The sequence below is a fragment of the Natrix helvetica genome (genome assembly GCF_964273705.1).
Source record: "Natrix helvetica genome assembly, chromosome: Z".
NCBI classification, from domain to species: Eukaryota; Metazoa; Chordata; class Lepidosauria; order Squamata; family Natricidae; genus Natrix; species Natrix helvetica.
This window is the reverse complement of record NC_138554.1, coordinates 27973528-28000013: the sequence shown is the minus strand read 5'-3', so window position 1 is coordinate 28000013 and position 26486 is coordinate 27973528. Positions and strand designations below refer to the sequence as shown.

The window sequence follows — 26486 nt, the reverse complement described above, 5'->3', positions numbered from 1 at the left end:
CAGTAAATGGCTACAAATACATGGAGATAGTAGGACAGAGATGGTAGGCACGCTGGTGCACCCCCTACAGACCTCTTAGGAATGGGGTGAAGTCAATAGTAGACAGTCTAAGATTAAAATTATGGGGTGAAACCATGAGCCATGTAGTGCATTCCAGGCATTGACCACTCTGTTACTGAAGTCGTATTTTCTGCAATCGAGTTTGGAGCTGTTTACCTTGAATGTATTGTATTGCAAGAAACCTTTGTAGATCTGACACCAACCTCAAAATCCCTAGATTACATCTGGTGAGTCCTGTGTAATGTGAAAATTTCTTGTATCTGTGGAATTAAAAATTCACTTTTCTGATTTTTGGTCTCTTTCACCCAGGTGGGCCACAAGTAGGATATGAACCTCAGCCTGCCCAGGTGATAGGGTTGGATGGTAAGAAATTGAATCTTCTACAAGTTAGGATGGAAATAGGAATTTAGCAATAATTTATCGTGACAAGGCAAAACTATTCATTATTCATGTCTCCCTGAGAATCTCAAAGTGTGAGTGACCAAGTTATAAAACACTTAGCATATGATTGACATAATAAAGGAGCACCAATTTTACTCCTGCATCTTTCCTTTCTTTCATGTCCCAAGGCAACATTCTCAAATTTCTGAGGAGCTGTTAGGCTAGCCTGTTAAAACAAGCCCAGAAAGAGAGATTATTATGCTTTAAATGTATTGTACTAAGATAGGGTTCAATTATGTTTTCTTGAATAAACTGCAATCACCTAAGTTTACACAACACACTGCTATAAATCTTGATTTGCAAACCAAAGTGGTTGAGTATATTAAGCCAAGGGGAATCCCTATCTAACAAAATGTAACTTCTGGTTGCAGATGTGCAACTTTTGATATCACCTTTGTTAAAATACAATTTAAATGGCAAAAAGGTTAAGCTTAATGTGCACATTTTCTTTCAAAAGAAATAAACTTTCCCACCCAAAAGAACTGCAAATCATCATTTCAACCATTCCACTCCAATGCAGATCTTGAAAATTAGAAATAAACAGATACACACAAATGACTGTATCTGCATAAGGCTTCCACTTTGCTCACAATTGTGTGATGTCTTTAAATGACTAGTTGCTGTTGACAAAACAACTGGACCACTCAGAGAAGGCCAGTCTGTTCAGTACTCCTTAAGAGTTGTATTAGATATGGAAATATACTGTATTGCCTGAATTGGATACAGTTGATGAATAGTTTTCAGATTGCCAGCAGTTTCCCAGGAGACTAAAATATACTTTCATTGGTTTTCAATGATCCTATTTTAGATGGAAAACATAATTTCTGTATAGATGATTGAAGGTCATTATCAGTAAGTAGTGGTCAACAACACTTCCTAGATTCCCATTCCAATGATCCAAATTTGCAGGAGGGAAGCATAGTGACAGGGCATTTGATGTGATTTTCTAGGTTGCATGTTTCTCCCTTTCTATTTCTCCATCCTTTGCAGGCAATGGAAATGGACTAGGATATTTGAACAATAGAGACCCTCAAGCTAATGGACTGGGGGCAGGTAAGGTTAAGTGTGAGTCTTCACTCCACCCCCAGAAAAGACTCTTAAGTCTTTATCCTGCTGCTAGTTATGTAATTAGCATTAGAATGTTCTGACAGTCCTAATCTTAATCGTCTCCCTTTGTCACATGATACTAACTTTATCTCACCCTAGCCCATGATTTAAGCAGTCTTATGTTGATTTTAACACTATCTCAGCTAAACCCAATATAGAACCATGATGGGCAATGGGCATTTTCTGTACTATCTGCCCCCTTTTAGATGGGTGTATTTATTTGACCAGAACAGCTTTGATCAATGGATCCTAGAAAAATCCCTGTATTTTAGGTGAGATGCTATTAGCTGTTCATCAGCCAATCAGCAAATATCCTCACTACTACCGGTATCAATAAGGACATTTCAGTAGCCAGTCCGAGTGGTATTAAGAACCAAAATAGCACATCAGTATCTCATCAGGACATCGATATAAACATACCACTGGCTGAAGTAAGTTAAGGAGCTGTGGTGATGCAGTAGTTAGAATGCAGCAGGCTAATTCTGCAGACTGCTGGCTGCCTGCAGTTTGGCAATTCGAGTCTCACCAGCTTAAGGTTGACCCAGCTTTCCATCCTTCTGGGGTTGGTAAAATGGGGACCCAGATTGTTGGGGGCAATATGCTGGCTCTGTAAACTGCTTAATGAGGGCTTGAAAACATTGTGATGCGGTATATAAATGCTATTGCTATCACCAGGGAGGAAAGGCTCATAGTACCATCAAAGATTATCTTCCCTCTTCCTTGTGCTTAAATTTTGCCTCTTCTTTTATCTGGCAGCTGGGTATGGTCCCCTTGCTGCAGGGCAAGCTCCAGGAGGATATGGCAGTCAGCTAGGCCCTGGACAGCCACTAGGAGGATATCGTAAGTGGCACCACAGTTCTGTTTTTCCATCTTTTTTTACTTTTTTTTGCTAATATCCTAAAACTTTAGGTTGGCCTAAAATAAAGAACTTCCAGAGTTTTAGAATAAGCAATTATTTTTCAAACTATGTTTCTTGGTAATTCTGGAGTCTTTCAATATAGGATCCTTAAGGACTGTATTCTTCAACATTTTTATATCTAACTGCTTGAAATGAAAGTAATCACCAAGCAATTTAGTAAAAATGAATTCATAACAATAAGATGGTATTAAACAAAGCATTGTTCTTTAAAAGTTTTAGTGTAAGGAAACTTTATGGTGATCAGTAGGAATTCCCTTTGGAGAAAGCAAGTGTTTGTCACTTAAATAGAAGCATACTAAGTATTTACTCAGTGGTACTTCCTAATTTAGGGACTGTTGTTGAGAAGGCTTGTTTTATATACCTTCAGCATTTCAGAACCCTAAGTTCATGGTCTAGTTTAAGGCACCAGGCTAGAAACCACGAAATTGAGTTTTAATCTGGCTTGAGGGATGAAAACCAGCTGGGTGACTTTGGGCCAGTCACTCTCTCTTAGCCCAACTCACTTCACAGTATGTAGGAAGTGTAGGAAGAAGGAGTATTGTGTATAGTATGTTCACCTCCCTGAGTTATTTCTAAAGTAATAAAGATGGAATAATTAAACCCTGCAGATTTAGGCATAATAAATACTGTAAGTCCTTCTATCCATCAGCACTCTGCAACCAGCTATATAGCCAATGAAACAGTGAAAATTAGAGCATCATGCTCTTATTTGCCGCCACCATTCCTTAAAAATGTAGGAACATAATTTGGAAATAATCAATTTACAAACACTTTCAAGTACAGCCCTAAACAGAACACTTCTTGATTAGCTAATCTGGATGTCGCGGAAGCATGAATGATAGGACCCCAATCTGGTGGTATTCAAGCTACCATTAAAAGCACTTCTGTAACTGAGAAAGATTTGACAATGTACTTGGCATGTCATTGGGAGATCTATATGGCCAGAATATGGAACCCTGTTTACATCTTGTGTACTCCTAAATATGGGCCAGACATCTCTGTAGACATCCTGGGGTTTTTTGGAAGGCAAATCCTGAAAGATCAGCTTTCTAAAGGAAGGCTCTTTTCCCTGAGGATTTTCCTACTTCTATGCTGCCTTCTGAAGATGATATAATTACAAGCAGTTTTAGATGTTTTAATTGCTATATGTATTCTTTTTCCTCCCTTTCAGATATTATTTTTAACTGAATGAAAATATGATTTCAAGAATCATGGTGACTTAGCCCTGCCCTTAGCACAGCAAAGCAACCATCTTAAACTCAGAATAGAATAGAATGCAGTGATTCACTTAACAACTGTAGCAAGATTGGTTGTAAAATGGAGCAAAACTCACTTAAAAACTGTCTTGCTTAGCAATGGAAATGTTGGGCTCAATTGTGGTCATAAGTCAAGGACTACCTGTGTAACGGGATATCCAGGGCACTTCTAAATAGCACTGTTTCCATTCTGCATTCTCACCAAATTGTTTTGAAACTGGCTGTGCAAATTGCCATCATAAATGCAGACTTTGGAATGCATGAGCCAATCAGAGCCCTGCCCCAATTTACTATGGGTCCTAGAACTCCCTACATCATTTCTACTGCGCTAAAAACCATATTGTTATGGTGAGAAAATAGCACATCATTCCCCCAGCATCTGTCTCTATGGGTGCACATTAGTACAGATATATCTGTTGGGAAGGGAAATAATGCCTGCTAATAGACAGCATGAACAAATCATTGAAGTTTACCTATGGGATAGAACAGGGGTGTCAAACTCAAGGGGGCCACATCTGTCCTGCAATGTGGTTGGATCTGGCCAGCAGGGCCATCCTGGTCTATCCAATGCGAAGAGGAAAGATTACCAAAGTGGCTTTCGGCCCAATCTATCCAATACAAAGAGGAAACATGCCAGCAGTTTGGGGAGTGATGTCAAGCTGGCTATGTCCACCCAGTTGGCCATGCTCATTCCCCCCCCCTCCCACGAGGTCAACCACAGCCCTGATGTGGCCCTCAATGAAATAGAGTTTGACACCTCTGGGATAGACGAAAGACCAGCCTGGAGCAACAAAATCCCTTCAACATTCCACACAAGAGAGAGAGAAAGAAAAATGCTAGTATAGACTCACATCCCCATTCAATGTTTCCAGGACATGTTTATGCTATGATTGGATAGACATTGGGAAAGTATGATTAAAATTATCTGGATTCATCTTTTGGAGTGCTGCAGTTTGAACACAGATATGAAACAGTCCATATTAAAGTTTACTAAACAATAAAGTTATTGCTTAGAATTACATAAAGAAATATTCAAGAATATGATGTTAATTATTTGTGGGGGTTTTTTTTCTTTTGGTTTAGGAGGGAAGGAATCAAAGTACGGAATGAATGGATACATGGGAAATGGCTATAGAGGTATAATTTAAGAGGATGAAATTCATATATCTCCTGTTATGTTAATTTTCTGTTCACTTTCATACCCACCATCAGCCAAAACATACATTCTGTCCTCATTTCTAGGCATATATGTAAAATTAAAAGTTCTGCACAATCCTCAATAATTATATTTAAATCTTTGCTGGGTTCCCAAGTCATAATTTGTTTATTTATCTTGTGGGTGAGCCCAGCTGTTGTGATTTGCAAAACATGATTTGTGAAGTTAGCTTGTGATCAATAAATTATGGTTAGAACCAGAAGTAGTATTCAGCCAGTTCTGACAGGTTCTGGAGAACCGGTAGTGGAAACATGGAATAGTTCGGAGAACTGATAAATAGGCTGGCCCCAACCCCTGCTGTCTCCCAGCTGATATTCTCTTGTTGCCCCAAACAGGAGAACGGAGTGGGAAAGCTGGTTAGTGGAGTGGGAGGAAATGGGGATTTTGCAGTAACCTTCCCCCAGGAGTGGGGAGGGAGTTAGGATTTTGCAGTATCCTTCCCCTGCCACACCCACAAAGCCATACCCACAAAGTCACACCGCACCCAGAAAGCGACACCTACAGATCCATAGTAAAAAAAAATTAATCCCACCACTGGTTAAAACAAACCCTAACCAGTTTATTAAGTTAAACAAGTCACTGTCTATCTTGAAGGCTCTGGGGTTTCATCTTAGATGAAAAGTATTGCTAACAGAAATCAGTTATATATTTCAGCACATTTGAAGAAAATAATGACATATTATTGCCTGTTTAAAACAACTGTATTTATGCTTTTGATTATTTTGGTTTGTTTAAAAAAACTGCACTGGGTTATGGGAATATATGCAAGGAAGGTAAATAATTTTGAATGTTGGGGAAGTGGCTTCCTAGCTAATTATGTGGGAAATATGACAGACATTTCCAAAATCATCTCATGCTGTCCCGCATTTAGTCTCTGTAAATGGCAATGCTGGAAAATAAAATAATGGCTGCCTTTGTCTTCACGTTTTCCTAGGTCGCTGCTCTTCTGGAAAATGCTGAAAGACAATACTGTTCTTCAGAACTTCCTACAGCAAGATCTGACATCTAGACAATCTTTGGTGCTAAGTTTAAAGACCAACAACTGCATTCCCAATATAAATGGCTGTGTCTTTTTCCTTCTGTATGTTTTATTTTGTCATTAGAAATGTTTTAATTTTTAAAAGAGTGAAAAACATTGCATGTTAGTTTTAAAAGCTTTGGTCAACAATATTTTCCGAAGACTAATAGTATGTTTGTGACCATATTACACAAAGTTTGAGAAGCTAGAAACTGCTTTCCCCCCCCCCTCCCCAGGACATACCCTGTGAATTCCACAGATTAGGAGGCAGTCTAGCGATGTTTTTCATCTAATTATGTGACTGGAGGCCCAGACACCAATGTCTTTTTACATAAGAATAAATCCACCATTCTCAATGTCTTGCATACTTGTGGTGTCTTTGTTCGCAAAAACAAACTTTGTATATTTGTGTGTTTGTATATTTTTTTCAAAAATCCCACTGAATATCTTCCATTGCTGCGGTTTCCATAAACTAAGTACATTATGTAGCATTTTGATGTTTTTCTCATGCTAAAATTGATACTATGGAATCTAGAAATTGATTTTAAAAATAAGTTGAAAATATGGATGAATGTTGGCATCTTCAGATCAATTATTGGATCATAAATCATTATTTCTTAACTAAGGATATTATTTGCTTACATCATAATTTGAACCATTAACATTTTCAGCTTCAGAGATACTTAAATGATTAGAAAAGATAATTAAATCTTATGAAATCAATAAGTCCATAATTAGTCTTTATACATAGTTTATTAATTAATCATTTTGATATGCACATTTTAAAAAGGAATTGGAGACCCTTATTTTATCTAAACAATAGGAAACTGTCTTAACCTTTGTATCAAAAATGTCAATACAGTCAATCTAATTTACAAAATATTTAAAAAAACATTTCATACTTATTTACCCCACTGCATTTGTCCAGAAAAGGAATAGATAATAAGTAATTTCATCATGGTAGAGATGAAATGCTTCATTAAAAGTTTTTTCTAATGTTCTAAAATTTTTATAATTTGGGAATAAGTCATTATACATGAATTTGTGTCTGAGACAGAATTTAATACTTTCATACAACTATATTCTTTTGATCAATATACCTATTGCCATATACATTTACACACACATTCTTATATTGTTATATATCAACTCAGTTTACTACTAGGCAGCCACCTCACACAAAAGGAAACATTTTGCAGACAATGGACAATTAACATAACAACTAAGATAATTTTGCAAAAGAACAATCTACAAAAATGCAATTTTGAAATGTAATACCGGTAGTATAGTAAATGTTTTCAGCTGTGCTAATCCACTAGGTTGTAAAATTTTAATGTTTTTCAAATGTTTTAAAGGACTTTGCAGACTGTGCTTTATGATATCAAATACCGGTCAAGCAAGTTGGAGGATATTGTAAAATATTAGGACTGTTCTGAAATATCATTTCAATTTTTTTCTGAATTATTGGTATAAGACAGAATCTTACTAGTTTAACTCCTCCTCAAAAATGTTCAGATCATGGTACAAAATCAAGCGATTTCTGAAAACCAAAAAATGATGACAAAAAAGCATGTAATCTGGGACAAATGGTGTTTACATTATATCATACGGTATTATTATATACATTTATAGCTTTTATACATTATATACATTATAACATTTATAAAGGCCTTATCTAGTGTTTCTGCATTGTTTCCAAACAACAAACCTGTGAAGTGGATTGGGAAGAGACCGAGAGTGACTAGCCCAAAATCACCAGCTAGATCTTATGCTGATGAGAGAATTTGAGCTCATTCTTTCTAATGCAACATTTTAACAAGTACTGTAAAGTGGCTCTTTCAAACTTCCATAATATGCAAACTATCTTAAAACTTAGTGTTTATATCCTATGCTCTAACATAACTAATTTTTTATCAGATGCTTTTTTTTTCTTCCGTTCAACAGTGTCTGATTCTCAGAGCCTACTTGGACAAATCTTCAGTTTTCTTGGCAAGGTTTTTCAGAAATAGTTTGCCATTGCCTCCTTCCTAGGGCTGAGAAAAAAAATGACTGGCCCAAGTCAACCAGCTGGCTATGTGCTTAAGACATCTCCAGGTTTCTATCCTAATGCCATAACCACATCATCAAACTGGCTCTCAAGCTGGTTCCAACTACTTGTAATGTAAAGGTAAAGGATCCCCTCGCACATATATGCTAGTCGTTCCTGACTCTAGTGGGCAGTGCTCATCTCTGTTTCAAAGCTGAAGAGCCAGCACTGTCCAAAGACATCTCTGTGGCCATGTGGCCAGCATGACTAAATACCGAAGGTGGGAACGCTGTTACCTTCCCACCAAAGGTGGTTCCTATTTTTCTATTTGCATTTTTACATGCTTTTGAACTGCAAGATTGGCAGAAGCTGGGACAAATAACGGGAGCTCACTCTGTATGCGGCGCTAGGGATTCGAACCGCCAAACTGCTGACCTTTCTGTTGTCTTAGCCACTGAGCCATCCCATCCCTTCCAACTACTTAGCAGTTGTCAATTGCTCTATTTCTTTTTTATCCACATAAACTCTTATCAAAGATCTATACTGCAGATAACGTATTTTAGAAACAATACCTGCAATTTTAAAAATTGATAGTACAATCCTAAATACCACTGATACAAATGGATCTTTTTTTCCCCAGAGACAAGATATTTCGTGGCACCATGACATAAATATTGCGGAGACTTTTAAGATATTTGTTTCATGGTATTAACGTTTCTTACTGACGAAATAAGGCTCTACTGAAATGAATAGAGAGCCTGACGCATCATTGTTCAAACAGAGCCAAGAAGTCAAATGTAAAAAGTTTCACCACAGACAACTGAGCATAGCAAACATTCGTCTTTAACTAAGACTGCTGTATTTATGCAGAACACCTCACTTTCGGCTCTTTGCCGCCACCCTGTGATAGTCCTGAGTTTTGCAGCAAACGATAAAAACAATATAAATACAGAAAGATGTCGCCTGAGATTAAAAATCATAATAAAATAATTATAATAACCGTCTTTTAAAAAGAAGTGGGAGACAAACAAAACAAAGAACAGGCGAAACTGAGGACCACATCAGGCGGCATTATAAAAGAGGGGTTCAATTGCCAAGCGGGTGGACAACGAGACTCTTTAGTGGGTGTTTTTTTTCACCTTAAAAAAAAAGCCCAGGCGTCTGCGCAGGCGCGTCTGCGTCGCGATTATAACGTAAGCGGAAATGGGCGAGGCCGTTTGGAATTTTGGCGCGAGCGCGGAGCGTTGGGTTCCCTTCTCGGAAGCTTGGCGCGCTCCTCAGAGGAGGTAGTGGAGGAGGAGGAGGAAGTGTGGGGCGCTGAGAGAAAAAAACCGGGATTACTGCGTCCGGGAACTCCCGGAGAATCCGAGCTCTTCAACTTCTTTCGCGACTCCGAGGGGATTGGGACGGAGGAAGAGTTGAGAGAGGTAGGAGAGTCCCCGAAGTTTTTCCAAGGGATGGGAGGTAGTTGGTGGAACCGACTAAGCTATTGAGGAATGAGTGCAAACAACCCCACCGGGTACTTTTGGAGAAGGTGTAGTCGGTCGCTGTGGTTGTGAAGGGGAGTGGAGCAGGTTAGCGAAGAGTGGTGTTGTGATTAAATTAGGACGACCCTACTGCCTCAAATTTTAGGCTGATTTGTTAGCATTTTAAAGGCAATATTAGTACATTTGGTATGTGTGTTTGTGTGTATGTATAGATGTGAATGTGTGTGACAATAATGGTTACTTTATTTTATTTAACATGACAGTCTGGGCTTCTTCAATGTGTAAGAAAACATGCTTTTTTTTCCTTTTAGCCAAGGTAATTTCTTTTGGTATGGGAGAATCTGCCTTTTCAGCAACCACAAATATAAAGCATATTTTCAAGTCCTTGAATACACTTGCAACTTTCAAAGAAAGATATTAACCTGGTTGGTGAAAAATAATGTAACCCATACATTTGTCACTTGTGAAATGTTATCTAGAATCAATGTTTTCTATTGTTCAAACTTCCATGCAATCAGTGTATTTTACTGACTGATCATTTACTTATTGACTTATCACATCTACTGAATGTATGTATTATTTGTTTCTGTACTCTAAGGCTTGCTGACACCCCACCCCACCCCCACACACACAAGTAAAGGTGCTTTCTCTCCCAAATTTAGGGAATTGGTCTTCAGCTCCATGTACACTTGGTTTTGTGAGTTTTGAAGCAACACCCAGCTTCAAATCTCCCTTTGGCCAAGAAAACCCATAAGTGGGTTTGGGCCAATAATTGCCTCATTAGAATCTTTCCCTCAGGGTTGTTGTGAGGTAAAAATTGGTACAAATAGTAGTGGTTATATGCCTTGAACTAGAAGGAAAAAAGGACAAAATAAATGGGACTGCAGCTTATCTACTCTACTTATATAAATAATGCCACTCTAATAAGGTATGTGTTCAGTTCCCATTGTCTCTTTCAAGTACAGCCACAATCAGGTTGACTCCAGATGACAGGAACTTGAGGCTTACTCCAGCTTTAGGAATTCAATTTATAACATAAGTTACATTATCTAGTTACATTCTCTTGTGTGTTAGATCTTTTCAATTTGGTGTCATTCAGACCATTGGAGGACACCTTTCACTATTCCCAGTTAATTGACAAATAGCTAGGATGAAGTAATGTTTGTCTAATACTTCAACAAAAGGAGGCCCGACTGTTGAAAGTTACTATTGGGATATTGTACCTAGCACAATTTCTTTCTTATGTTTTAGCAAATGGCAGCATTTGCTTGACTTTGTGAAGGCTTGGAAGCTGATCATCTGCTGTTGTATGGGAAACTTCTAGATAGTACTAGAGTTGGCTAAATTGGAAAATCATTCTTGAAAGAGGCAATAGCCAACCAATTTTGAACTATTACTAAAAATACTGCAGGATTAATGTTCTGTAGTCATCAAGAGTTAAGCTCAACTCAAGGGTAACTTTGCTTTTGTGCAATGCAAATTGTAAGTGCAATTATCTTTTCAAAGATATTTATAATCTAGATTTAGAATAATAGGAATATTAGAAGAAGAGAAGGCAAATTAAGAATGGCTAGTGGAAAATAGACATTTCAGTTTTGTTTATTTACTTTTAATCACATTAGAGGTTGGGGTTAAAGGAGATTAAGATTTCATGGAACATACTGGTAGCTTTGAGAAGGGACTTGCAGAAAAAGCTGACTCAATAAAGATTCACATAATACATTGTACCATGGATTAGCCAATCATATTTTAATCAAGCCAATGTTTTAGTTTTGATAGTGTTGTGCAAACACAATTTGAATTTGTTAAGTAAATTAAAATTAACCATGTGACAGTATGTTGTGTGAATATAGCAAGAGGCATTGGGAATAATTAATTCCACGTATATTAGCATTAATACTGATGGGTAGAACGTGAGAAAGCAGAAAAGCTTCAAAAGCTTAGAACTAACGTATTAGGATTGGAGAAACAAATGTTTATTTTGCATTTGATGTGTTATAGATGAAAGATGGACTCTTTCTCTAGGGGTGTGCTGGATAGAATATTTGGTTTTTTTTCAAGGGGAATAAATAATTTATTGAATGAATTATTTCCACATTCTGTCTTTATTTAAACTCTTTTTAAAAATTAGAGTGCACAGTTCTTGTACTTTGGAATTCAGTTTTATGTGCATTAGAATTCTGTAAAATAATTCAGACTTTAAAAAGTGACCCATAATCATAGAAGAAGTTGATGTTCTGGAAAAATCTATAGGCCACACTCCATAAGTGAATTGGTCATGTGGGCTAGAGTGGCAGTCTCCAACATTTCCAGCTCGGCGGACTGGCAGTGACAGCAGTGAGGGAGAGGGGATGGTTTCAAGCACGCACATCCTGCTTTCACAAATGCAGTTTCACATGCACACATTCACCCACCACTTCCACAACCCGGTTCCAAAAGGGCCAAAGACCAGGTGTTGGGGACCCTGGGCTGGAGTACAAAAAAAACCATAGAACTAACTTTAGTATAAGTAGAATCCAATGATGATTGCATTTTTGTTACCCAATAAACGTATACCTCTAATATTGTAATGGTATGTGGGAAAGGCCCTGGAAACTTGGGCAAAGAGATGTCTATAGAATGATTGAATAAGATAGGACATAAGTCACTGCTGGATAGTGGACAAAGCAAGAGGGTCTAAAAAGAGCCCTTCCTAGTTTCTTGGGCTGTAAAGACAGTGGGAGATTTATACTTTAAGACATGCAAGATTTTGTTAATACAATACCTTGCAATAAAATAGAATTGGTTTACTGTATCTGGTCATGTTTCCTGTCTACCTGGAAAAGTGGACAAATATTTTTGGAAGATTTGTATCACAGTGTCTTGGCATAAGTTGGCAGGACAGGAAGTCCAAGGATCAGGAGACGAACTTTGGAGACAGGCATTACTGCACTAAATGTGCAATTTTCTTAGATTCTTCTCAGTGCTGAGACCTTCCTGTTCACACCTGATAAGAAATAGTCAGGAAAATTAGTTTGGCAGATCATCACAGTACATGTTAGAATATACCAAAATTTCTTTAATTCTTTTAAATTTAGCTACAGTGTAGACAAATTCACTTCCATGAATCAGTTATTTGGACATGGATAAAACCTTCCATCTGTCAATGGGACAAAGAAAGGGTTGTCATTTTAGCAGCCCAAGAAGCTGTTTGGATAAATGCAAGAATGACAGAAAGTAAGGAGAAAGTTAAATGTGATGAGGGAGTCGAGAGTAAAATCAAATTATACCCCCAATTTAAAGATGGTTTATATAAGCTCTGGTTTTGGATATTTACTCCAAAATATTTCAGGTATTTGTATTGTCTTTTCCTCTCAGTATGAGGAACAACAGTAGAACAGCATCAGAAGTGGCAGAGCAAATGAAGAATTGGTGGAAGAGGAGAAATTTGTTATAATGTTATAATGGTGATTGATCAGAGAGAGGCTAGCTAAAAGGCTAGTGATGAAGTAACTTGAAATGGTTTCTGAACAAATAGAAGTTAAGAGAGGGCTACCTATATTATGTACCATTCTTTAAGTTGTAACTTTTTTCAGTTTAAAAACAAGGAGGAGGAGTATACTATAGTGTGGAAAATCTATAGCCAGACCCATTATGTTTACGTGAACTAATAAAAGGTTGGAATATAAACAACAGGATTAGTACAGAATATTTTTAAGGGAGAATTTAATTCCGACCCTCTACTTCAGATTTGTAGTTCTGTTAGAAAAGAATTCCTATTAACTCAACTGCTTCTTTTAAATACCTCTTTTAATGCTTATAACATCCTTATAAATTTTATTTTACTCCAGGTGGAGTCTAGTGATCACTCTATTATCTAAAAATGCTTGTTGGACCATTTTTATAGTATTTTATAAAATATTTTGGTCAGACCTGCTAGAACAGTGATGGCGAACCTATGGCACACGTGCCACAGGTGGCACACGGAGCCATCTGTGAGGGCATGCGAGGCGCTGCCCTGTCAGCTGGCCAGCACGCATGGGCGCGCTGGCCAGCTGAGTTCACTGTTTTTAAAAGCCATTTTTTTCGCCGTCCCCAGGCTCCAGAGGCTTTATAGGAGCCTGGGGAGGGTGAAAAGAGCTTCCCCCGCACCCGCGGAGGCCCTCCGGAGGCTTCAGGGATCATCCGGAGGCGTCCCTGAAGCCTTCGGAACGCTTAAAAAAACCCTCCGAGCAAACTGGAAGTCACTTCCGGTTTGCTCGGCGAGTCATTTTAAGTGTTCCGAAGGCTTCAGGGAAGCCCCCGGACAGTCCCTAAAGCCTCCGGGAGGGGCTCTTTGCGTCCTCCCCAGGCTCCTATAAAGCCTCTGGAGCCTGGGGAGGGTGAAAAAAGCATGTAAAAATGGGGGGGGTCGCGCCTGTTGTGTGCACATGCGCACTGGGCATCGTGCATTGCATTATGGGTACGGCACACGACCCCCCTGCGCTCCCCCCACTTGTGGCACGCGAGCCAAAAAAGGTTTGCCATCGCTGTGCTAGAATATTTTGGTGAGATTTGCTCCAGTGTATGTAGAACAGAACCAGCTTCATAACTACATTTGAAGTCCTACTATTAGTCTGATGCTCTGAGCACTAAAGTGTAGTTTGTGTCTTTTAAATAAAACAATATACACAATTACGGTTGCCATGTTGGATAAGAGAGCATATAGTGCACTCTGTAATATTTATTCTTAAGTAAAAGTAAAGCTAAAAAAGCCCCTGTGGATTTTACTCTGCTAGACGTTGCCAACTATAGGGGGATGCTCATCTGGTTTCCAGACTATTGAACCAACACTGTCAGAAGACATTCCCGCAGTCATGTGGCCAATGTGACATCACGGAGCATTGTTACCTTTCCATCGAAGTGGTACCTATTTATTTCTCATTTGCATGCTTTCAAACTTCTAGTTGTCAAGAGCTGAGGCAAGGAAAAGCTCACCCAGTCTCCTGGCACCCGGATCTCAAACCTGGGCTGTTGGCTGGAAAGTCCAGTGTCTTAACCACTGAGTCACCATGCTGCCCATTACCATTAAGTAATCCCCACTATTTTCAGTAGAACTTATCACCGAAAAGCATATATGATTACTTCTTTTTTTTAAGTACCTTACGATGGATTATGTAAACAAGAAACTGGTAGAATAAAACAATAATTTGAAACTTTTATATCTCCAACTTATATTCCATTTATTGCTTGTTCAATTTCTACTTCTGCTGACAGTTGTGCTTTGAGTGCCTCTAGAAACTAACAAATCATATTTGTCAGTTTCATTTGAATGTCACCTGTCTTATCAGGAATCACTAAGAAACTTCATGACTGTTATTGATGGATCCTGGACACCTACAGCAGATAGATGAAATCCATCTTACCTGAAATACTATTCAAATGGCCAGGATTTGGAGATAGCAGACCACAGAGCATTGATTTTCTCAGAAGGAAATCTAATGCTATTTGAAAAGCATTATTGTTATTAAAGCTTTTAGTTGATAAGGGTTTTTTAAAGGACAAAATAAAGAGAATCTTGCTGCAAAAAAACCTGAAAACATTGATATTAATATCAAATTAAAGGTTGTTTCCAGAATTGTAAGCTAGAAATAAAGAAGCATTTATTTGGGCAATAATAGCAATAAGGTCTCTCAGCCGATAATGTTTTTACCATGTTTCCTCGAAAATAAAACATGGTCTTATTTTCTTTTTACACACAAAATATGGCTTGGACCTTATTATGAGGGGAGGGTTTATTGTTTTGGGGTTGCCTGGCAGCTGCTCTCTTGCGAGCGGGCTTCCCAAAGAGCAGAGCACAGCCTCATGGGCGAATGGTTGTGTTAACTGTCGCAGCAGCACAACACAGCAGCCATGAAGTGACCACACTCATGAGCAGCCACCCGGCAAACCCCCTTTCCAGCCGACAGCGCCATTCACTGACCTAGGGGTATCGCCGAGCTGCGTGAGCGCCCGTTTGCCGCTGCCTGGTTCCCGTGGCTTGGTGCCTTCGAAATGGCAGTGAATGGCACTCTGCACGGCTGGAGAGGGGGGTTGCGCAAGCAGCTATTACGCTGTCGCTCGCACGCCTCCAGCCTCATGATGCCCTGGACCAGCTCTCTCCGCAGAGCCAGGGGACCTCCGCTGCCGCCACCACATGGCGAATTCTGCGGTTTCCAAACCGAGTCTTCCGGCAGTGGCCGCTCTGGCCATATGCCCTATGGTTGTGGGCCAGCTGTCGGCAGAGCGTACAACCATAGAGCGTACGCTTAGAGTGGCCACTGCCGGAAGACTCGGTTTGGAGAGAGCTGGGCCAGGGCATCATGAGGCTGGGAGGCGCTTGAGCGACAGCGGAACAGCTGCTCATGCACCCCCCCTCTCCAGCCATGCAGAGCGCCATTCACTGCCATTTCGAAGACGCCAAGCCGTGGGAGCTGTGCGGCGGCGAACAGGCCCTCACACGGCTTGGCAATACCCCTAGGTCAGTGAATGGCGCTGTGCCTGGCTGGAAAGGGGTTTGTCAGGTGGCTCCTCATGAGTGGTCACTTCATGGCTGCTGTGTTGCGCTGCTGCGATAGCCCAACATAGCCATTTGCCCATGAGGCTGTGCCCTGCTCTTTGGGAAGCCCGCTCACAAGAGAGCAGCTGCCCGGCAACCCCCCTCTTCAGCTGGGCACAGAGCTGCTCACCAACCTAGCGGTATCCCGAAGGCGCTAAGCAACACGATCACTTTTGCCTCTCCCCCGGTTGGCACCTCCGGGATACCGCCAGGTTGGTGAGCAGCGCTCTGCCTGGCCGGAGGTGGGGGGGTGTCCAGGGTGCTTATTTGCGAGAGAGGGCTTACATTTTTGCCCACCAGAAAAATGTGACATGACCTTATTATCAGGACATGTCGTAATTTCAGGGAAACATGATAAATATGCTACTACTTATTTTATTCCGTGCATCTAACTAAGGAAGAAATAAACAAAGCAGACAGATGCATAGTTAATAGGCTTTATAGGTTTGGCTATTTATATTAGCTCTAAGGATTTCATAGTTTTGTTAAATATATTTGCTTACATTCATACAAGTTAAGATGAACAACGTAAGGATACTTATTACATTTTATTGTTTTTTGTTTTGTTTTGTTTTTACTTATGGTCACTGGCTGTGACAGTGTCTCTCTCTAATATGCTATTATGTGGTGTGAAAAAATCGTTTAAACTCAATATATGTCATGATCTATATTATTCCAGTTAGATTAAATATGTGGAATAATTTGTGACCATGCCTGACTATTCAGTTTGTATGATTGATTAACCTGAAGGAAAAACCTAGCACCAAAACCTGATGCTCTCTGGGTTAGGCTATAAAGGAAGATATTGCGTAATCTTACTGATTGCACTTCCTACTTTCAGACATGCCGGTGGCTCTTGACTGTTCAGGTGCTGAGTCTCAATTGAGCCATATTCCTATGCCAGTGCCTGCCTTCTTCAAGGAAGCAGAATGCAGTTTTTCCATCAAAAAGACTCGCCAACCACTCAGCTATACTCTTCCTCCACGACCACGTCACAAGAGTACATTAACTGTGAGCCGAATTTTTTCTGAGCGCCGTCTGCAGCCTTGGACCAAGCTCCGTAGTGTTTCCTTTCATGACTTGCACAAGCAGAAATCACCTCTACATAGTCATTTATATGATGCCTCTAAAAGAGAGTTGTTTTTCAAGCAATGTTTTCAGAAACTCAGCTGTTTGGGGCGAGGATCTTTTGGGGAAGTATATAAGGTAAGGGGTCATCAACTAATAGTGGCTGATAAGATTATAGAAATTAATGGAGACTATATTAATGGAGTATAGTTGGGACAGCTAAATGGAAATTCCACATTCTGCAGGCCTATATGGTGACTGTGGAAGAAAAGTATTGGGATCATATTCCCAATTTCAAAGAGGTTTGAAGCATATTGAACTTTTGTTTAGGCAGAGATATTCTCCTATCTTTAAGTGTAACTTGTGTAATTGTTTGAAAGTCCTCTTGTAGAAATTTTTGCATTTCAGATGACAGTATTTTAAATATTTGTGATTTAATTTTGGCTGCCTTAGTAATTAGAACAAATAAAACATTTGCAATCTAATTACATGATATAAACACTACTCCCTGTCAGAGGAACTTAATGTTTTTGGCACAAAATGGTACCATTCCTCATTTGGATGTTGAGATTATCAGGTGGTATTCTTAATTTAAAGCATTTCTGTGGACTGGCCAAGTTTCTCACTCTTCTCTCTTATAGGTACGGTCTCGTGAAGATGGTCAGTTGTATGCAGTGAAGCGTTCTGTGGAACCTTTCCGGGGTGAGGGTGACAGGCAGCGCAAATTGGCTGAGGTGCTCAAGCATGAGCATGTGGGGCACCATCCCAACTGTGTGAGCTTTGTACAGGCTTGGGAGGAGCGTGGTCAACTCTACATCCAGACAGAGTTATGCCCGGGCACACTGTTGCAGTACTGTGAGGAATATGGCCCTCTGTCCGAATGGCAAGTTCAGACCTTTCTCTGGGATATGCTTCAAGGACTGCGCCATTTACATGATCGTAACCTTCTACACATGGATATCAAGCCAGCTAACATCTTTCTATCATCTACCAATGTCTGTAAGTTGGGTGACTTTGGGCTAATGCTGAAGTTGGACTCTGGAGATCTGAAAGATGCTCAAGAAGGTGATCCACGCTACATGGCACCGGAACTGCTCAGTGGAGAATATACCAAGGCTGCTGATGTCTTCAGGTGTGGGATGTGATGAGAAAATGAGAGCTAGATTTTCTGGTGCTAGGAATGGCCATTCTTGCATAGATTTTGCTCATTTTCCTCAAATGTTGCTAACCATGGGTATTAAAAATCAGTGATATGGTTTAATAGTGCTGCCTGCTTCAGTTGCTTGATCTATGTCTTTCTGTCTTCCCAGTCTTGGCATAACTATTCTAGAAATTGCCTGTAATATGGAGCTCCCCAATGGAGGTAAAGGCTGGCAGCAACTTCGACAGGGTTATTTGCCCCCTGAATTCACTGCAGGTGAGCAGCAGCAAAGGAGACATCTCTATGTATAATAGCTACATGCAAGAATTCTGCTGGCAATCTCTTAAGAAGCAGGCAAACTGAAAAGCAGATTGATCAAGTGAAGATGAAATGAAAAATTCAGTATGCCAGACAATTAAAGATAGGTGACTGAATCTTCCTATCCATTTCAGGTCTCTCTGTTGAGCTGCAAAAACTCCTAGTTGCCATGTTGGAACCCAATCATCATCTCCGGCCCTCAGTAGAGATGTTGCTTAATTCTAGTCTCATGCAAAAAACTGAAAGGTGGCGAAAACTTGTGTTGTTAGCACACTCTGGGGTCCAGCAGGGTGTCTCCATGTACAAGGTAAGCATGAATTTAGGCAGACATTGTTATGGTCCAAATTTTACAGCAACATTTAACCACACCTCTTTGGTGACTTCTCATTATTATGTATATTTGCTTCAAAATTGGCTAAACAACCTTTTAAAAATAAATACTCCATAGGGCTGCCAGAACACTCTTTTCCTTATAACTATGGTTATGACTTCTATCCTTGTTACTAACTTATTACTTTTACCTGTGATTGAATGAAACCGAACTGGTTCTACTTCTCGAATTCTTGGATTTCTTTGGTACCTATTAGTACAAAATTCACTGATTTATTTCAAATGTTTATTATCATTTAATGCTAGAACCCTTTCTAGATTGTTTTACTGTCAAATTTAGGAGATGTGGTATTCATAGTTGTTTTCTGCTTGGTGTGTCTGCTGATCTCTTTCTCAGAGTTTGATCTTTTCCTTTTGCTCATTACAGACTCTCCTCAGGTTCATGCAATGGCTTTGGGGAGCTCTGTACCGTCCAGCTCAATGGTTGCTCTTTTGGCGTAAGACTGTTCCAGTCACACCACCACATTCACCCTTTCTTCTTCCTCTGGAAAACAGCAATCTCGCTAGTGACTGGGGTGAAGAAGATGAGGATGATAAAGAGAGCTTTGGCGAGGATGTATTTGAACTTTCAGAGATAAGTAAACGACATAATCACACTTGCCCTGTGGAGCTGCAGTCCTTGGATAAGTAAGTTAGAGAGAGAGAAGCATATTCCCTTTTCTATCTATCTCAAAATGTAGCAGAAGTAGAAAGTGAACATGAACAAGTGGCCTGCATCAAAATATATTCAAATATGGTAGATGAATCTTAGTGCTGTTTAAGGTCAGTGAAGTGCTTGCCTAATTTGAAAAACAAATAATCACAAAAATCCATTGAAATTTTTTTGATACTGGAATTGATGAATTAGTAACATGAAATAAAGTCCATTCACTCATCCTTTTTTAGAACTTCTTAATTCCCTAACACTTCAACTGCATGCAGTAACATATCTCTGGTTTTAGCAGTCTCTGAAATCCCAAATAGAGGAAAATGATTTGTCTTCTTAAAAGCATTTGAAAAAGCATGTTATAAAGAGCCCTTCCCAATTTACTGCTTGGAGCATAACTGACAAGGAAGAGCTTCCAATAGCACCAAGTCTTTGAAAGAGAAACTACCTCACTATTCCAAGCAGTAGTATCCTCCAACGCTTTTTATAGTTGTCATAATGATTCTCCAGAAAAATACAACCTAAGCCTGAAGGCAACTTATGACATTAGTAAACTTATCCAAATCTGATTTTCATGAGAGAATGTATTGCTCTTCTGATATTTTCTCTAATTATTATGAAATGTTTTTAGCTTATGAAATGCTGCCATCAATTATTGTCTAAGTATTTAAAAATCATTGAAAATACTCATTCAGCTTTTCAACAAAATTTCATCTTTTTTAATTGATAAAGATAGCCAATCGCCCTATCAAAAAATAATTATCCTCTGATAATTCAAATTATTTCTGGCTAAGAATTCACCTTTTGGGGGAAATGATTTGCATTTTTATTAAAGGACAGAATAGGTCTGTTTTAAGCTAGAGCAGCGATGGCGAACCTTTTTTGGCTCGCGTGCCACAAGTGGGGGGAGCACAGGGGAGTCGTATGCGGGCGTGCCGCACCCATAATGTAATGCGAGACCCCTCCAGTGCGCATGCGCGCACAACAGGCACAACCCTTCCATTTTTACATGCTTTTTTCACCCTCTCCAGGCTCCAGAGGCTTTATAGGAGCCTGGGGAGGGCGAAAAGAGCCTCCCTGCCCCCCCCCCCGGAAGCCCTCCAGAGGCTTCAGGGACGGTCCGGAGGCTTCCCTGACGCCTTCGGAGCGTTTAAAACGACCCTCCGAGCAAACCGGAAGTGACTTCCGGTTTGCTCGGAGGGTCGTCAAAAGTGTTCCAAAAGCTTCTGGGACCGTCCGGAGGCTTCCCTGATGCCTTTGGAGCGCTCAAAACGACCCTCCGAGCAAACCGGAAGACTTCCGGTTTGCTCGGAGGGTCACTTTAAGCGTTCCGAAGGCTTCAGGGACGGTCCAGAGGCTTCCCTGACGCCTTTGGAGCATTTAAAACGACCCTCCGAAGTCATTTCCGGTTTGCTCGGAGGGTCATCTTAAGCGTTCCGAAGGCTTCAAGGAAGCTTCTGGACGGTCCCTGAAGCTCTGGAGGGCCTCCTATAAAGCCTCTGGAACCTGGGGAGGGCGAAAAAATGGCTTTTAAAAACGGTGAACTCAGCTGGCCAGCGTGCGCATGCTCACGTGCCCTGACAAATGGCTCCATGTGCCACCTGTGGCACGCATGCCATAGGTTTGCCATCACTGACCTAGAGCTTGTATCATGAATGAAAGAGAGAAAAGGAACAAATAACTAACACAACCTACTTGTTCAAACATGATGTGCATCATTTATTATATGTGTTGGTCTGAATTCCCCACCCATTCTCCAATATATCTGTCAGAGTTCTGTTAAACCTGGTGGTAAAACCTCCTTTTTATTTTTCTTCCAGACAGCCTGGTTCTCCTCTGCTTACCATATGCACATGTGCAGGAAGCACCTCCACACCACGGCATCCCTCACCCCAACAGACTCATTGCCGGAAAAGCAGGTGAGATATTATTGAAGCAATGACTATAAAGAAATATTTGTTTTCATATATGTATAACCAGATATAATCTGGTTTGTTTTGATTTACAGGATTGTGCAAGTGTAATATTCAGTAAAGTCCTATTACTTAAACCTAGGCTTATTGTGTCTAAAACCAGTCAGTAACTAACTAAACTTCTGGAGACTTTTGCAGAGTCACCTACAAACTAAAGACACAAAATAATATTCAGAATGTTTGATGACTTAGCCAGGCAGCAACTGTAGCACAGGCTAATACTTTAGTTGCATGTTTTCAGCTGTTCAGGAAATGATAAAAGTGTGGTATTTTGAAGCTTAAGATTTTCCCAAGACTCTTAAGACTGTGGAGAGGCCAAATATTTTAGTTTCTTTCTTGCTAAGTTGTGAAGTTTCCATAATTTCTTCCTTTTTAACTTTTTTTAAATCATTCACAGGTCTTTTACACTCCAGGGAAGTCCCAACCTTAGTCGCATTAGTCTGAAGTCCCCATGCAGCAGCCCCACTTTATCAAACACGTTACCTGCGAATACATTGCAGCACACACCAACATATGATGAAACAGAAGATAAATGGGGATCAGTTTTACCTCAATGCTCAAATGAGTACTCCACTTTTGAGCCAAAAAATTTGCTAAGCTTATTTGAGGATTATACAGCACCTAAACAAAAATGTCAGAGCTGATGGGGGAACTATTTTCTGACTGCTTAGGCCCTTTTTTTGGGAACTTTTCTTTAGCATGCTAGAGGTCAGTATGCTCAGAGGTACCAAAGTTTGACCAACTTCAGACTAGTAAAGAACAGGCAAGTTATTAAAGATGCTTTGCTGTGTATATTTTATCTACGTCAGTATATATAAGGCTGTTTTTTATATATTATTTTTTGCCTTCATGATTTAAGAATATTTTGCTGATAGTCAGTAGAAAGAAGATCATAATCTGTCATCATTTAAGGGAAAAGGCATCCTACTTTCATAAAAATGTGAGGATTTCTATATGATTTTTTTGTAAGCTTTTGTCTTCTCTTTGTATCTCAACTATTTTTCATCATTTGTGGAATTGGACTTTGAGTTTCATGGCTCAATGATCTTTTCTGGGGATTTACAAATGTAGCTATTTCATGAATATTAAAAGCATTCATAATTTCCACTAATTGGTTTGCTTCTTTTTAAAAAGCATGATTATAAAGTAAAACTCCATTAAGAAAAAAAAGGCTTATAGGAGATGTTATTTAAAGCCAAGTCTAATACATGATGAGGAAAGCTATTTGAATTTCATGTTTAATGGAAGGAAACCTTAAAAATATAGACCAGTAACGGCGAACCTATGGCACACGTGCCACAGGTGGCACACGGAGCCATTTGTCAGGGCACGTGAGCATGCGCACACTGGCCAGCTGAGTTCACCGTTTTTAAAAGCCATTTTTTCGCCCTCCCCAGGCTCCAGAGGCTTTATAGGAGGCCCTCCAGAGGCTTCAGGGATCGTCCAGAAGCTTCCCTGAAGCCTCCGGAACGCTTAAAACGACCCTCCGAGCAAACCGGAACTTCCGGTTTGCTCGGAGGGTCGTTTTGAGCGCTCCGAAGGCATCAGGGAAGCCTCCGGACCGTCCCTGAAGCTTTCAGAACACTTTTGACGACCCTCCGAGCAAACCGGAAGTCACTTCCGGTTTGCTCGGAGGGTTGTTTTAAACGCTCCGAAGGCCTCAGGGAAGCCTCCGGACCGTCCCTGAAGCCTCCGGAGGGCCTCTGGGGGGGGCAGGGAGGCTCTTTTCGCCCTCCCCAGGCTCCTATAAAGCCTCTGGAGCCTGGGGAGGGTGAAAAAAGCATGTAAAAATGGGGGGGCTGTTGTGCGCGCATGCGCACTGGGGGGTCTCGCATTACATTATGGGTGCGGCATGCCCCCACACGACTCCCCTGCGCTCCCCCTTGTGGCACGCGAGCCAAAAAAGGATCGCCATCGCTGATATAGACCTTTAGAGAAGTGATTGTAAATTGTGCACATTATTATTAGCTACCCATATTTATTGTGTCTCTCTTGGTTTCAGGATTTTCTAATCAAATTACATGAGATACTCTATTCATACTAGGTAAAGATAAAAGTGACTGGTGATAGATTAAAATGTGCTTTTCTGGAAGCTTATTCATTCTACTTTAATAAGCTTCAATTAGGATATAATTAGGATGCATGTATTTTGATTCTAGAATATCCAATTGGAGGCCTACTGATGAATGTACTGTGTTTCCCCGAAAATAAGACATGTCCTGCTAATAAGCCCAATCGGGCTTTTCAGAGCATGCACCATAATAAGCCCGCCCCTGAAAATAAGCCCGCCCCAACTATTTAAGCGCATGCACAACCGCTCCCCGCCATTAACACTGTACCACCTACCGGTACAGCTTGCAGGGCAAAAAGAGGGCTCGCTGCAAAAACAGTAGCAGGTCAGCAATATGATCACCCCCTCCCACCTGTTCCTTCTTGTGCAAAAAAACACCGCCCACCCCAATGGCAAAGGCAGCCTGCCTGGTTCCCTTCCTCGCGTTCCTCGCCATTGTGCTCAGGAAACTGGCTGGTGGGAAAAAAAACCTTTTCGCGAGTTCAATCAAACATCTTGAAATCTCGAGTTTTTTTTTTTTTTTTTACCAGGGGCTTCCCTGAACACAATGGCGAGGAACGCAACGGAGCTGGAAAGGTATACTCCTTGCGGCCCAACACTGCCCACCTCGCCCCAATGGTAAAGGCATCCTGCCTGGTTCCCTTCCTTGCCGTCCCTTTAATGAGGGGTGGCAGGTGTGTGGGGGAGAAGCGAGGCACGCCTCTTACCTTCCCAACTCCGTCGCGTTCCTCACCCTTTTGCCCATTGAATCCCCTTGTAAAAAAAACCTCATGAGTTCAACTCGCAATATTTTTTTTACAAGGGGATTCAATGAGCGAAAGGGCGAGGAATGCGATGTAGCTGTCAGTCTCTGGTAGCGCTAGGACATGCGTCTCACTTCTCCCCCCCTACACCTGCCACCCCTCGCCAAAGGGACGGCGGGGAAGGGAACCAGGCAGGCTGCCTTTATCATTGGGGCGAGGTGGGCGGTGTTGGGCCGCAAGGCGCGTCTCTTACCTTTCCAGCTCCGTCGCGTTCCTCGCCATTGTGTTCAGGGAAGCCCCTGGTAAAAAAAAAAAAACCCTTCTTGCGATTTCAAGATGTTTGATTGAACTCGCAAGAAGGGTTTTTTTTTGCCAGCCGCTTCCCTGAGCACAATGGCGAGGAACGCGATGGAGCTGAAAAGGTAAAAGGCGCACCTCGCTTCTCACCTGCCCCAGAAATAATAAACCCTATAATATCGCCCAAGGCCATATTTCGTGGGGCAAAAGAAAATAAGACCCTGTCTTATTTTCGGGGAAACATGGTATGTGCATCATTCAGTTAGCAAAAAAAAATCTATACAGTATCAGCATGAAATTTGCCACATTACCAATTCCTGTCCTACTTCTGTAGCATCTGTTCTGCCTCATAGAATGGGACTGCTTTGATTTTATGTACGCAATATCTCACAACCAAAGCAGCTGATTTTTCTGGCTATAATTTTTCTTCTGCATATTTGCTAGTAGGAAAAATAGCAGCCAACCAAGGCACTACAGGAAGAAGTGGGGAGTGAGGAGAGACAATCTGGTTGCAGACAGTGATTCTCATCCATAGGCTGACTCTATATTGTATTATGTTGTAACCCAAACTGAAGTTAAAAAGTCACTGCAGATTCTTTCATCACTTTCCCTTAAATAGACAATACATATGGACTTCCTATGCTATTTAACCAGCAAAGGGGCAAAAAATACATTGATGCCATCATTCTTTATTATATGATTTCAGCCTGGCACTAACTTGGTAAAAATGATAAGGTTAAAGCATTGCTAGCTGAGCAGAGTAGTCTAGTCCTGCTATATAATTTTGACAAACCACCAGCACAGTGCTGCCGTATCCTGTTTTTTACGGAGATAACAGAATGGAAGCAGGCAAAAGTGATGAGAAAAGAAGGAACAGGATATGCCCAAATAGCATGAAATAAGCATCTTGTGGTTTTCATCAGTACTGACAATCTGATTTTAACCTCTAAAACAATAGGTGACAGTATAATAGGTTTTATACTTAGCTGCTCCTATTGGGAAATCGCTACTTTTTTTTTTACATAGAGAAAATGAACGTGCCCATTTATCAGAATATTTAACAGGTGTAGTTTTCCAGTATCAATCTTAAATTTCAGTAGCAAGAGTTCCATGATACAAGATTTAAGGCAAAAATACCTTAAATACCAGTTGTAACTCAACCAATATGTTCAGGAGCTGATTTTGTTTAACTATTATGTTAGTCTATTTACCTGATGAAGAGATCTTAGAAATTCCAGAACTAGCATCTCATTTTCTAAAATTTAAGTTGATCTTATAAAGTTCCTTCTACATTTTTTTCCTTTTAGCCAATATAACTGCTTCAAAGGGTTAGGGTTCATAGTAGAATCTTCAACCGTACTTATGATTTCCAGAAGAAACATGGTCCTTTACTTGTAAAAGATTCCAATTAGTTCCCGCCAGCATGATAGTTTTCGCTGAACCACAATTCAAGTTCATAGATCTTACCTTAGCAACAATTCATTCAAATGTACACACACAATAAAAGCTGTTAAAGTGAAAGTATTTTAAGACACAGACACCACCACCCCCCCGCAACTGCTTCAGAATGAAATTTGATAGATACCCTAATAGACATATGAAGGAGCCATCTGGCATTAGGGATAGCATAGCCACCGTAAACTGAAAAAAATCAAGAGATTTGAAGTAGTAGTTCATTTCAGCCCCATTTTAAACATTTTTTTAATCAAAAGCCCAAATCTGCCATTGGCCCAACTTTTTTTTCAGCCTTTTT

The 26486-nt window shown here is 40.4% G+C and overlaps 2 protein-coding genes across 4 annotated transcripts in view; both read left to right on the top strand.

Annotated features, from left to right (window-relative positions):
* GREP1 (glycine rich extracellular protein 1) overlaps positions 1-7806 on the top strand; it is a 37286-nt gene extending 29480 nt beyond the window's left edge. For both annotated transcript variants that reach the window (XM_081933882.1, XM_081933881.1), the window contains 5 exons: positions 370-423; positions 1492-1554; positions 2365-2448; positions 4867-4920; positions 5934-7806. In XM_081933882.1, the coding sequence (XP_081790008.1) occupies positions 370-423; positions 1492-1554; positions 2365-2448; positions 4867-4920; positions 5934-5959 (281 nt within the window). In that variant the 3' untranslated portion in view covers positions 5960-7806. The remainder of the gene's footprint in view (positions 1-369; positions 424-1491; positions 1555-2364; positions 2449-4866; positions 4921-5933) is intronic.
* Positions 7807-9223: 1417 nt separating this feature from the next.
* PKMYT1 (protein kinase, membrane associated tyrosine/threonine 1) lies at positions 9224-22878 on the top strand (the record flags this gene model as incomplete). Of its 2 annotated transcripts, XM_081971121.1 has the most annotated exons (8): positions 9224-9470; positions 16928-17292; positions 17796-18286; positions 18465-18571; positions 18748-18920; positions 19371-19630; positions 21470-21568; positions 22020-22876. In XM_081971121.1, 7 exons carry the CDS (start codon positions 16930-16932, stop codon positions 22264-22266), a joined length of 1740 nt encoding a protein of 579 aa, XP_081827247.1. In that variant the 3' UTR covers positions 22267-22876. The 2 variants fall into 2 exon arrangements, with proteins under 2 accessions (XP_081827247.1, XP_081827248.1); XM_081971122.1 differs by lacking the exon at positions 9224-9470 and having other exon boundaries at positions 16930-17292; positions 22020-22878.
* Positions 22879-26486: the final 3608 nt, after the last annotated feature.